Below are 13,860 nucleotides of genomic sequence, written 5' to 3'. Positions count from 1 at the left end.
ACAGCTGGAGGGGCAGTAGTCTCTTAAAACCAGCTCTTGCGTTGGCAGGAACAGAAACATGTACCACAGAACAAAATTAGGGGTTTTTTTATGGCATGTATTTCACACTTATTCATGTGCTAGATCTGATCACAGATGAGCAAACTAGAAGGGTCCATTATTTATATGGTGCAATAAATATTTATATGAGGGATTGGGAAGGCTCTGGTTCAAGTCATATATACATCTGCATTAAGAGGAGGAAATCAAAACAAACTGGGTTGGATCACCTTCTGTCACTGCATTAAAATGAAAAATGCCAGAGAAGGAGCACCTAAAGCACGGGCTCCTTTGCTGAACTCATTCCTCTGCTCTTTCGTTATCAGCACCACTGACCATCTGAGTTTCCTCAGGGCTTTGTAAACACATCTATTTTCCCTCTGTAGAGGCACGAGAAAGAACTAGTATGTTAGGTGACAAGGACATTTCACTTCTCGGCAGACCACTCATCTTAATGCACACACCATGACCTGAAGTTGGGCTTTGGGAGCCAGAGTTCCCACGATCTTGTGCCAACTCTGAAACGAAGCCCGGATTCCTCCTAGCCAGATGAGGAGGGAAATTGCTGTGGGCTCTTTGTATATGTGATGGAGAGAAACAGGGTCCTTGGGAGGGAGACCTGGATCCTGATGCTAGAGGTCAGCTGAACACGTCCATCTCATTCCCTCTGGTTCAGGGGGTAACTCCCATAAAAATATCTATGTGAATACGTCAGGTGCACTGAATATGATCAAGAATATCGCTCCACTAAAAGATAAAAAGGGTAATTGCTTTACATCCAAATTCTTCCTTCTCAGTCTCCTAATTAGATCGTTACCTTGCACTCAGATACGAGTAGGAAATGGCCATTCTTTTAAAATCGGCTTCTCTGGGTATAAACGAGTTGCTCAGAGATGCAGGCAGAGACAGCTGTAAACAGCACGATAAAGGGGCAAAGGGCTCACTGGGCTGAAAGATATTAATGGTTTGTTGCTTGCAAATAACCCTTTCCCCAGAGACCTCCCTACGCTCTGTGTATTGTCTCTGCACATGCCGGCAGCAAAGTGGAGGCTTTATTAAGAGAGTTACAAATAAGGTCAAATTCCTTTAGGAGCTTTTCAGAGTTCCCAAGGCATTCAAGGAGGGGTCCAGCTGTTTGCAGGAGTTTCCCATTACGATCAGAGACACAAGTTCCAGCATGTTCCCAGTTAAAAGAAGACCTTGGCAGATTTTCTCTTTAACATGACAGGGATAGGATGGAGTCCTTCGCAATAACTTTCCCTTCACAGATGCTAAGCACATTCGTATAGACATCAGACAGAGGGAAAGGATGCACCTGGCATGGAATGGTGCGTGAAGTCTGACTTGGGGATCTTACATCACTCAAAAGCGGCACGACGACAGCTGGATTATGCCAGTGTCAAATGGCTGCACCATCACGATACCTCAGATCCCTCCACCTGAGCACCTAACATAGCTCACGTCTCTGCAGAATCCAAGAAACTCTCTGTTAGTGGACTTTATCTCCTCAACACTCCTGCAGGAGTACAAGGTCTTGTTTTTCAAGGCAGTAATGACACAAATTAAATTATTCGTTCTCTTACCTTATGGCAGCCAGAAATACATACAATGCTCTATTAGGCCACCTCTCCTCCCCATCTGAGACCTCAGTTCTTTAAAAGCCTCATCTATAGAAGCTGTAGATTTCTAAATTCAAACCAAACATGCATATTGTTCTCAGAAAAAATGGAACTAAATTTTCTGAAATGTTTTTCATTAGAAGAGGAAGAAAAGATACCCTTCCCCACCTTTGGGGCAAGTACGAATTCTTTACTCATTAAGTAACTCATGCTGTCTGGACAAAAATGATCACTGCAAACTTCTCCAGGACCTACTTCCTGGGAAAAAACCCTTTGCCAAGGCTGAGACTTGACACAAATCATCAGTCCCATGAAATTCAAAGAGAATAAATCTTCCATGTGCAGAACATTGCTGGGTTCTGCTTTACAGGAACTGGATGCTGCTGTGAAGTCTGAGGAAGTGTTCAAGGCCAGGTTGGATGAGGTTTTGAACAACCTGATCTAGTGGAAGGTGTCCCTGCCATGGCAAGGGGGTTGGAACTAGATGATCTTGAAGGTCCCTTCCAACCCAACCCATTCTATGATTCTATGATACAATGATGTTTGTAAGATCAGCAGGTTGCGAATGTCTGGGATCAAAGGCTGTCACGGAGCAGCCCTCCCCATATCGCAGGGCTGTGGGAACGTGCCGGGAAACGTTCTCTAGCTAGAGAAAGCTTTGATTTATAAGCTGTGATGTTTTCACCTGCTCCTGAAGGAACAGAGTTGCCTGCCGGGCTAGGCAGGCCCATGGCAGAAGTGCGGTTTCTGGAGCAGGTTGGGGGACTCTGCCACTCCCATGATTGCTAGTGGCAGCTGGGAGCACAACCCCCTCACTCCGGTGCTGCAGACGTATGCAGGACTACTACTTCTTGCAGCGTGCCACAGGAAAACACGGTGTGAACGTGCTTTTGACTGGTTTGGGTTGCTGGTGGATCCTACACCAGTTTCTCCAGCGGGGCCGTGAGAGGAGTGATAACCACAGCCACAGCTCACCTCCCCTGTCCTGCATCACCAGAGCTCTGTCCCACTGGGTCATCTCACACAAAACAGATGAGGGGAAGGCAGGGCAAGCTCTCGATAAGCAGAGACCACCCATAGCAGTGGCAGCGTCATGCTGAGTGGATGAGCAAGGTATTGCTGAATATGATAGCAGACCTGGACAAACACTCTCATATATAGCTGGGCTTTGAAAAATGGAGCATGATGAGTTGAAAGAACACTTACTCATATTTGTTTTTAGTTAAGCTCACATACACGCACCTTCCACTCTGAGGATTTCAGCATGCAGGGGAACATCAAAATCAACAGCTGTGCTGTCTGTCTTTCACTCTACATACAGTGTCCAAATGCCTGGTAAAACCTGGGGAACGCATTGCTCCATGGTGAGTTCCTCATCTCTCATCCCCAGCCCTGCAGGACACGCAGCCATCCACTGTCCCAGAGACACTTGCCACTCTCCTTTACTCTTATGCAGGCAGGACATACCTATCCCCCAGCATCCCAGCAGCACCAGGCTGACTTAACAGATAGAATCATAGAATGGTTTGATTCTAGATTGATTGAATAGATCATCTAGTTCCAACTTCCCTCCCATGGGCAGGGACACATTCCACTACATCAAGTTGCTCAAAGCCTCATCCAGCCTGATCTTGAACACTTCCAGGGATGGGACATCTTGATGGGGCAGATACTTGAGACCCCAGCCACTCCAAACTTGCATATTCTTGCTCCTGTACAACAACGCGGTCATTTTTAGCATCAGTCTACAGCTTAAAACCTTGCACTGGGTTTCAGCGTAAAGTTACCTCGACATTCCCACCACTAGCTTGTCATTACATTGTCTCGTACTGAGCCTGCTCTTGTAACTAGTTTAAGTGCTGACACTGGAGGAAGGCCCTGCCTTGTCCCAGAAGCAGACTGCACGCTAAACTCTAGGATCTGATGTCTTATTTCCTTGGGCAAACATCCCAATTAGTAGAGGTTACAAGGCCAATTTGAAAACAGCAGGGCAGCCAAGCACTATAGACAGTATGGCACGTGCTGTCACACCTTACCACTTACTCACTTAGCTACAGCTTTGCTCTCCCAGCTCCCCTGCCTCCCATCCCATTTTCTAGTCCCACACACTCTGCTCTCAGCCAGTACAAGTTTCAGGACTTGGTATCTTGGCAAAGAAGAAAACTTTACCCTTTGTGGCTTCACATAGAGTTTTGCTTCACACTGACATTCAAGGGCAGGTCCCGCAGCTGGTACCCGGTCACTGGTACGTGCCTGTTTCTGCTCTCTCAGCAAGGACAAAGGAGCGGCCACTCAGGTGTACACTAGAAACCCACCAAGTTTTGCCGATTCTGCAAGTTATCACCCAGCAGCCAAACCACCACATGAACCCATCAGCCCATCCCAAACACCACATGAAAGAGTTCTAGGCTAACCTGTTATACATATTAGTTTCCACTTCTGCGTCCTGGCAACTGAGGGATAACAGGAGCGCATTCAGGGACACGTCACCTCGAGATATGGCAGGTGACTTGGTAAAGGACCATGACTCCTCCTGCCATGCATCTGAAACACGGGACTGGGTAGGACACCCTGAACTAATCAGCTCAAACCACTAATCAGCAAGTGCTCAAATTTTCACAGCTACACAACCAAGGCACTCATCACGCTGTACAAATAACCTGACTGGCCTGGTTCCACCTGTGGTTTCCTACTGACATCCATCATCTGCATATCATATTTCTAAGCAGTCACTTCACATGCTTCCATTTGAATAGCAATTAACTCCTTAAGGGCACTGGATCAGCAGCTGTGAAGCCAAAGATCCCCAGATACAGCTGAACAGATACCAGCACGGGCAATAAGAGAGGCTCAAGCCTCCCTTCACAGCCCCCTCTGAAGCTTTTCTCCTTCCAGAGGCAATCTTTTTGAGAAACCAGTTAATTCCGTCTCATCTCTGCAGAGAAGGATGATGAGCAATGCTGACCACAGGATTTAGCACTGCAGACATATGCTCTCTCTGCCACGGCCTAAAATACTCAAACTCATTTCACATTGGCTCAAGGACAGACGGTTCTAGTGAAGGTTTTTAAACTCATTGATCTTTAACACAGGAATGTAAGAAACTATGACAGCCTGAGAGTAAAGAAGCTACTTGAGGGTACCGTAAGTCAATCGTAACATGATGCAACTTAACAACTTGGCTTTTGAATTTTCACCCCTTGCTTTAAGTTTAGTAAAAGTTTAAATGCAATGTCAAGGCTTGACTTGGCCACAGATGGTCCATGACATCCATCAATAATATGCTTCGCCATAGTATAGAAAGTGAACCACCAGGAGGACAGAAAGTTGAACAAGAAACTCAAGCATATAATCTGAAGAATCTGCTAAAAATCTACTGCTTGGTAACGTGGCTAGGGCATCTAGCTGAGCCTCAGTTTGGTGCTCACGATGAAGCTCACCACTGGTTAACAAGGTACTACACATCAGAAGCATCACCATGGGAGGTTGCATGTGCCAATCCTGCTTTTCCTAACCAGGATCTGTGCCTTACCATGATGACAGTAGATGACATCACCCTGCCTAGATCAGTGTGCTGTCAGGCCATTCCCCTGCTTACCAATCATGGGCATTCCTAGGGTTTGGTATGGGCACTCCAGGTTGCCTCCTTGTGTCCTTCCAAAGATAGCAGAGTAAATGGCTATCACCATGCTCTTCTTACAGCTTAGCCTCAGCTTGTCATCTTCACAGGCTACTTTACTCTTGTACTCATCTGGAAGGAAACAAATACTTAATTATTCAGCTGATCCAGAGGTGAGCACTCAGCATGAAAGGAGCCCTCTCACCGCCCCATGGTGTGAGCTTGGCCGAGGCAGCAGCGATTCTGGGCACACTCCCAGAGCTGCACATCAGCTGCCAGCAAAATCCCAGCCTTACAACTGCGTTTGATAGAGTAGCACTGGTCATTTGCATTATGCATTCTCTCTCTGGCACTATAATGAACATATTTTAACCTAGCACAAGTCAGTTCTGGTAAATAGCCAGTAATTTCATTTTGCAGACAAATAAGTGAGGCATGGGAATTGAGTGATTTCCACATGGTCATATTAGAAGCCTGTGGCAGGGAAAGGTAAAAGCTCATCTTTAGGCATCCTTCTCATCCACAGATCAGCCCTTCATGTGCCAAGCATTTATTTTACATCACAGCAGCTCAAATATAAACATAATTATGCTCAATAGCTTTTTTTTCACAGCAGCTCTCCCTTGACAGATTCAATAGGAGTTATACTAAATTTGTCAATGATGGAAGCTGCTCTTGCCTGTTGCAAACACAGAGATGCAAAGCAGCTCTCCGAATCTTTCTTGAAATGGTCAGTCCAAGAATGTAAAATACACTCTTGCTTTTGTAAGGCTGGTGCACTAGAACAGTCACTCAGTTTACATCTGTCAAATAGACTGGGCAATTATTTCATAAGAAATCACAGGACGTTCCCTTCTCTTTACTATTATTATTTGTATTATGGGAACCCCTAGAGGTCCCAACCTAGAACAGGCCCTCCCCATGTATGTCAGCCAACGCACCACAGAAGACAAACACTATTTTGAAGAGTTGAATCTTTACAGCTAGACATCTACAAGCGTGAAAGAAAGAGACTAAGAAAACTGAAGTAGCATGTCTATGGTCACGTCAGCCAACCGAAGGTACAGCCAGGAATACAACCTCAACCTCCCCAGCCTCCGTAGAGTGACTTTCCACTTGATTACATTATTTACTGTTAGAAATGTAGCCATAGCAGCATCCAAATTGCTTAATGGGAAGGGTCCCTGACCCATGGTAATCTCCCAAGCATGATCAGTCATTTTATCTGAAATGTTCCTAGTGGTACCAGGTCAAAATTGTGCACAGAGCACACTAACAACAAAACGGCGTGGATAATCATCAGCCAGTGCCCAGGGCTGCTCCTGTATCATTTACTAGCACAGACTTTCATCTCTCCCTGACACTGGTTCTCTATATTCAACACCGCCTATACCTATATATCTATATATATCTGAGAACTTCCGCAAACTCCCTATGTATCAAACTACTCACTAACTGAGAACACTAGCTAGTAATTACTTTGTAGTTTAATACTTAAGTCTTTACACCGTGGCAGCTAGTACTTAATGTAACATTTTTGACTGTACTGTAAGTATAGATTCGAGAATCATTTTTCCTGATTGGAGCTGGAGATGAATTTTCCACCAAAGTTGAATCATAGAAGAATTTAGTTTGGAAGACTCCTCAGAAGGTCATCTGGTTTAATCCCTGCTCAAATCAGGGCTAATTTCTACACTAGATTAGGGTGTTTTCAGAAGAATCTGCGCAGAGAAAACATGTACCAAAACAGGCACATGATGATTTGCCTTTCTCAGAGGGGAACGAGGGTCTTTGCACGACAGCTAGCAGGGCTCATTCACAGGGCTTTAAACTAGATTCGAAGGGGGAGGGGGGCAATATCAAGAACGATAAAGATATGCTGGAAGTAACTGAAGAACAGCAGAAAGGAATTCCAGCCGCTCCAGCCAGGAAGTCAGATTCATCTGAGGCCCAACTTAAATGCCTCTACACTAATGCGTGCAGCAAGGGGAATAAGCAAGAGGAGTTAGAAGTGTGTGCGCGCCTGTTGGGATATGATCTTATTGGCATCACAGAGACGTGGGGAGATGAATCCTATGACTGGAGTGTCAGAATAGAAGGGTACAGGCTCTTTAGGAAGGATAGGCAGGGGAGAAGAGGAGGAGGGGTTGCCCTCTACGTCAAGGACCAGCTGGAGTATATAGAGCTGCATCTGGGGACGGATGAAGTCCCAACTGAAAGCTTATGGATTAGGATTAAAGGGAGAGAAGGGACAGGAGACACAGTAGTGGGGGGTCTGCTACAGACCACCTGACCAGGAGGACTGGGTGGATGAGGCCCTCTACAGACAGATAGGAGCTGTCTCACGTTCACAAGCCCTGGTCCTCATGGGGGATTTCAACCATCCTGATATCTGTTGGAAGGACAACACAGCAGGGCATAGGCAATCCAGAAGGTTCCTGGAATGCATGGATAACTTCCTTCTCCAAGTGGTAGAGGAACCAATGAGGAGAGGTGCTTTGCTGGACCTTGTTCTCACCAACAAAGAAGGGTTGGTGGGGAACGCGTCGCTCAAGGACAGCCTTGGCTGCGGTGATCATGAAATCGTGGAATTCAAGATTCTTAGGGAAGCAAGGAGGGTGCACAGTAAACTCACTACCTTGGATTTCAGGAGAGCAGACTTCAGCCTCTTCAGGGATCTCCTTGGTAGAGTACAATGGGATGAAGCCGTGGAGGGAAGAGGGGCCCAAGAAAGCTGGTTAATACTCAAGGATCACCTCCTCCAAGCTCAGGAGCGATGCATCCCAACAAAGAGAAACTCAGGTAGGAAAACCAGGAGGCCTGCATGGATGAACAAGGAGCTCCTGGACCAACTCGGACACAAAAAGAAGCCCTATAGAGGGTGGAAGCAAGGACAGGTAGCCTGGGAAGAATACAGAGCAATTGTCCGAGCAACCAGGGATCAGGTTAGGAAAGCTAAAGCCCTAATAGAGTTAAATCTGGCCAGGGACATCAAGGGCAACAAGAAAAACTTCTATAGATATGTCAGTGATAAAAAGAGATCTAGGGAAAATGTAGGCCCTCTCCAGAAGGAAACAGGGGACCTGGCTACCCGGGATATGGAGAAGGCTGAGGTTCTCAATGACTTCTTTGCCTCAGTCTTCACTGGCAAGAGCTCCAGCTGCACAGCCCAAGTCACAGAAGGCAAAGGCAGGGACTGGGAGAATGAAGAACCGCCCACTGTAGGAGAAGATCAGGTTCGAGACCATCTAAAGAACCTGAAGGTGGACAAGTCCATGGGACCTGATGAGGTGCACCCACGGGTCCTGAGAGAACTGGCAGATGAAGTTGCTAAGCCACTATCCATCATATTTCAGAAGTCGTGGCAGTCTGGTGAAGTTCCCAATGACTGGAAAAGGGGAAACATAGCCCCCATCTTTAAAAAGGGGAAAAAAGAAGACCCAGGGAACTACAGGCCAGTCAGTCTCACCTCTGTACCTGGCAAGATCATGGAGCAGATCCTCCTGGAAACTATGCTAAGGCACATAGAAAACAAGGAGATAACTGGTGACAGCCAACATGGCTTCACTAAGGGCAAATTCTGCCAGACTAATTTGGTGACCTTCTATGATGAGGCTACAGCATTGATGGATAGGGGAAGAGCAACTGACATCGTCTACCTGGACTTATCCAAAGCATTTGATACTGTCCCACACCACATCCTTGTCTCTAAACTGGAAAGACATGGTTTTGATGGATGGACCATTCGGTGGATAAGGGATTGGATGGATGGTCACATTTAAAAAGTTGGGGTCAAGGGTTCAATGTCCAAGTGGAGGCCAGTGACGAGTGGTGTTCCTCAGGGGTCAGTACTGGGGCCACTGCTATTTAACATCTTTGTTGGAGACATGGACAGTGGGATTGAGTGCACCCTCAGCAAGTTTGCAGATGACACCAAGTTGTGTGGTGTTGTGGAGAAGCTGGAGGGAAGGGATGCCATCCAGAGGGACCTTGACAGGCTGGAGAGGTGGGCCTGGGAGAACGTAATGAAGTTCAACAAGGCCAAGTGCAAGGTCCTGCAGGTGGGTCGGGGCAATCCCATGCACAAGTACAGGCTGGGTGGAGAATGGATTGAGAGCAGCCCTGAGGAAAAGGACTTGGGAGTGCTGGTGGATGAGAAGCTCAACATGAGCCGGCAATGTGTGCTGGCAGCCCAGAAAGCCAACCGTATCCTGGGCTGTATCAAAAGGAGCGTGGCCAGTAGGTCGAGGGAAGTGATTCTGCCCCTCTACTCAGCTCTCGTGAGACCCCACCTGGAATACTGCATTCAGCTCTGGAGTCCCCAACACAAGAAGGATATGGAGCTACTGGAACGAGTCCAGAGAAGGACCACAAAGATGATCCGAGGGCTGGAACACCTGTGCTATGAAGACAGGCTGAGAGAGTTGGGGCTGTTCAGCCTGGAGAAGAGAAGGCTCCAGGATGATCTTATAGCAGCTTTCCAATATCTAAAGGGGGCCTACAGGAAAGCTGGAGAGGGACTTTTTACAAGGGTGTGTAGTGATAGGACAAGGGGCAATGGCTTTAAACTGAAAGAGGGCAGGTTTAGATTAGATATAAGGAAGAAATTTTTCACTGTGAGGGTGGTAAGGCACTGGAACAGGTTGTCCAGAGAAGTTGTAGGTGCCCCATCCCTGGGAGTGTTCAAGGCCAGGTTGGATGAGGCTTTGGGCAACCTGGTGTAGTGGAGGTTTTCCCTGCCCATAGCAGGGGGGTTGGAACTAGATGATCTTTGAGGTCCCTTCCAACCCTAACCATTCTATGATTCTATGATTTAAAAGAAATATCTGAAAACAAATGACTTCTCACACTCCGCTTGAAGATTCCTACTGGAAGTCAAAAAACAGCCCCCTCAAAATAGTCTGTTACCTCGCGATGAGAGCATCCACCTGGATTGTGAAAACCCAGGTCCAAACCCTCACAGTCTAGGTGAGAATCTTAACCCTAGACACTATTCCAGAATGTAATCTTCCTTCTTCTTTTGCAGCCTTTTACAAAAATCTCTGGAAGATCCGAGTTTTTATCCCGCTGCAGGGAAACTTTCAAACCTCTGAAATATTTATTGAATGGGAAAACACTTTCTCATTCATCCCTGTAGATGAAGACAGAATTAAGATCTAACTCGTTCATGGGAGAATCCATTTGAAGAACGCACATCCTTCCGCAATATCTATAGGGATAAACCCACATCCAGTTGAGTGTGTAAACCAATGACAGGAATCAGAAGCAGAAGCTCTTTTCAACAGCAGAATATGTATGCAGAGAGGAACCTCATATAGCTGTGAAGAATCAACCATCTCTTTATCTGTGTAGGTATTTCCTCCACAATCACCATGAAGGGATCTGAATAATACACTGAACATACTAAAGGTTGTTATCTTCACCTATAATTGTCTCTCATAGGATTTTTGTTTCTTCTGGGAGGGAAATGGAATCAGAGCTTTAGCCTGGGTATACAGTGTAAAGCCGAACAGAGTATAATACAACTTTATAGACCTAATAGACTTTTTTTCCTTAGGAAAAACACATGCATTCATGCTAAAAGCACAAAGGCATAAAACTCCGCAATAGGACAAGCTATGCATAGTCGATAAAACAATATCTGGAAAGGGAGATTACTTGTGACTGGCTGAAGTGTTTGAAATATGAAATAGCTGATTAACTTTAGAAAAAGATCAATTTTGAAGTCTCTAATGAGCGAGTGTCAGGGTCCTCTGTGAAGGTCTTATTTCTTACAAGGCACTAACTCAATTTCCTCTTCTGATTTGGTTATTATTAGCTACATCTCCCAATTAACATATATAACTGATTGCTTAACCACATGTCCTGTGGACCCATTTAAGGTCCTTAGAATACTTATTAAATTCTGTTGACCGTTCAAAGTCAGGGCTCGTCATTTGGAAATTTGGCTGATATTTAAATACAGTGAGTACTGCATTTAGCCCAGAAGGCACTGGGATGCACAAACATTCACATCCTTGCTGAAAGTCAGTCCAGCAGTCATGAGAGAGCCGACAACAAAACTTTGCCTCTCACATTCGCAGTTCTTACCCTGGTAGCCACTCTGGGAAGTCATGTTCAGGCAGGAAAAGCTGCCTGATGGATGGCTCAAGATATTAGGCCAGGGAGGTGAATCTGAGCACACGTTCCTTGTGAACCTGTGCAGTTTATGGGTGATGTGCTCCTGGCACACTGTGGTGTGGAGTAAGAGGGCCATGCCACCTGAAGCAGATGCCACCTCCTCATTGTCACTGAATTCTGCCCTAGGAAATACCTGTTGGTATTGGAAATACCTCCAATACTGGTTGGAGCCGCCAGTTCGCAGGGCTCTGGCTGAGTCCAAACTGGTTAGAGCCGCAGGAACAGAGAAGAGACACTGCTTTCTTAAAAGTAAGAAAAAAAAAAAAAAGAAAAAAGAAAGGATGAAATACACAGTAGTATTTAGTATTTTAGATTCCCAAAAGGGTTCCTTAAGCTTGATCACTGGACAACAGATACTCTCAGTGTTTCTGGGCAACCTGATAGAAATCTGGATAAACAAACAGATAGAAAGTGTTGTTACAGAGGACACAAGTCCCAGAAAGTATTTTCTGCTTCATAGCATTGCCACCTCCTCCCTCTTAGCCAGGAGGAACCAAAGCCAGCTGTCTTTCATCCAGACACTGATGGCTCCCAGGCATTGGACAATGGTAAGGATTGTGATTGATATAAAAAAAAATACCGAGCTAAGAATCATCCATATATTTACTGGTACTTCAACCCATAATAGCCTTAAATAAATATTAAAAAGAACTAAGGCAGCGTAAGGGACATAAGAGACCTGGGACTGAGAATGAATCTGCATTTTTCTCTCTCACTCTCCCAAGAAGAACTGGCCTCCTACAGATCAGTCACAATCTGATCCTAAGCCTGCTATAACTGTTACAGTCTGGATATAATTCAGTCCAAATGCAAACATTTGTATTAGTGGGTTTCATGTTTCACCCTGAAAAATTAAACATGCTTAAATGGCCTAGGAAAGGTGGCAGTGATATTCAGCAAATGGCTTACTCAACTCTAATCCCCCATGCAGTCATTTGTAGGGCAACAGAGATTTACCGTGATTAAGATATTTGCTAAGGATAATATCCCTTTTATTACTGCCTGTTTTCAGAGACACTGGCTCAAATATAACTCAGTAGAAAGAAACCAAGGAGGGAACAGCTGCAGGCTTTTCTAGACACATTTTTAAAGGCCATTGTACGACATGGTTGTAACATAGCTAGAACAATTAAGGGAAAACAATTATAAATGTTTCTAATGGAAAAATCGGTGCTCTCAAACAGTAAAGAAAACAAGAAGACACACTGTAATTACAGGATATGTACAAGAATATTAAAGTATTGACCTGTAGTAAATACATTTACTCTGTGTCTTAAGGACATTTTCACCTACGGTCTGCAATATCTTTCTGAACGATCATGGGAAGCTCAAAACTAAATATCAGTTGGCTCAACCTCTACAAGATCTTAGAGATAAAAGCTCCTAAAAAGATTTTCAGTTTAACAAAGTGATAGAATACATTAATGCCAGAAGACTACCTTGCCTAAAACAGTACTTTTCAACAGAACTTGTGGAAAAAAAAAAAAAAAAAATTTGCTAATTAAAACATGCATGCATCACATAATCAATGCATGGTTGACCCTATTTCCAGATCAAAGAGCTGGAAATACATCGAAAGAGAAATCTGTCTTCCTTACAAAATCCTAAAGGATTTAAATTTCAGAATTGGGGATATGAACAAAGAAAGAGATTTTTTAGGAAACAGAGATGGTCTTGCCTACTTCCTTATCAGGTCAGGATTATTTCCCGTAGAAGACTACCGTATCTAGTTTATAAATTTTATATTAATGAGACTGCACCCAAGATGCCACTTCAGATCCAAACTGCACTCCACGTTAGCCAATAACTTGTCTTCAGTTCAATTTTTGCCTTGCTCACCTTCATCCCAGCTTTGTTAGCTATACCACACAAAACAAAGAACACCTGCCTTGAAATTCACAACTCTTCATTATATCCAGCCATTCCACCAACACTTGTCTTCCTTCAACTGATGAATGTGTTGAAGTATTGGGTGGTGGTTAGTGTTGGTTTGCGAAAAAGGGCATCGAGACAATTCACTTTCTCACCCAGCCACTCTCTCCAGAAGAACTGCGTTAATGACAGATACATCTCCAATGCTCTGTGCCACTCTTCCTACCTATATCTCTTACTGCACCTATAAGACACTGATTGGTTGCAGTGTTGAACAGCTGAGATGCACAGTGGGCCAGATGGATCAAGTGGAATATGCAACCTTTTAGTCACAAGTTAAAACTCGGTAAGCTTTATGAAGACTGGAATTCATCATCAAATACTAAAAATAGTGCTCCCATATGTGATGAGATTTTGCTGGTTTCAGCCCATGCCTCAGCAGAAGTTACCACATCATAGCAATTCTTTATGTCAGCCTAAAGAAAAAAGCCAAAACAAGGGTTTATCATGGAAATATGGACTCTTTACTAC

The 13,860-nt window shown here is 44.8% G+C and overlaps 1 protein-coding gene across 1 annotated transcript in view; it reads right to left on the bottom strand.

Annotated features, from left to right (window-relative positions):
* LOC104373370 (protein eva-1 homolog C) overlaps window positions 1-13,860 on the bottom strand; it is a 231,947-nt gene that overhangs the window by 128,022 nt on the left and 90,065 nt on the right. Inside the window, exon 4 of the mRNA XM_086623636.1 lies at window positions 5,257-5,409. Within this exon, the coding sequence (XP_086479762.1) occupies window positions 5,257-5,409 (153 nt within the window). The remainder of the gene's footprint in view (window positions 1-5,256; window positions 5,410-13,860) is intronic.

This window comes from Tauraco erythrolophus, chromosome 2 (assembly GCF_009769465.1).
Source record: "Tauraco erythrolophus isolate bTauEry1 chromosome 2, bTauEry1.pri, whole genome shotgun sequence".
Lineage (NCBI taxonomy): Eukaryota > Metazoa > Chordata > Aves > Musophagiformes > Musophagidae > Tauraco > Tauraco erythrolophus.
This window is presented reverse-complemented; position numbering and strand designations above follow the sequence as displayed.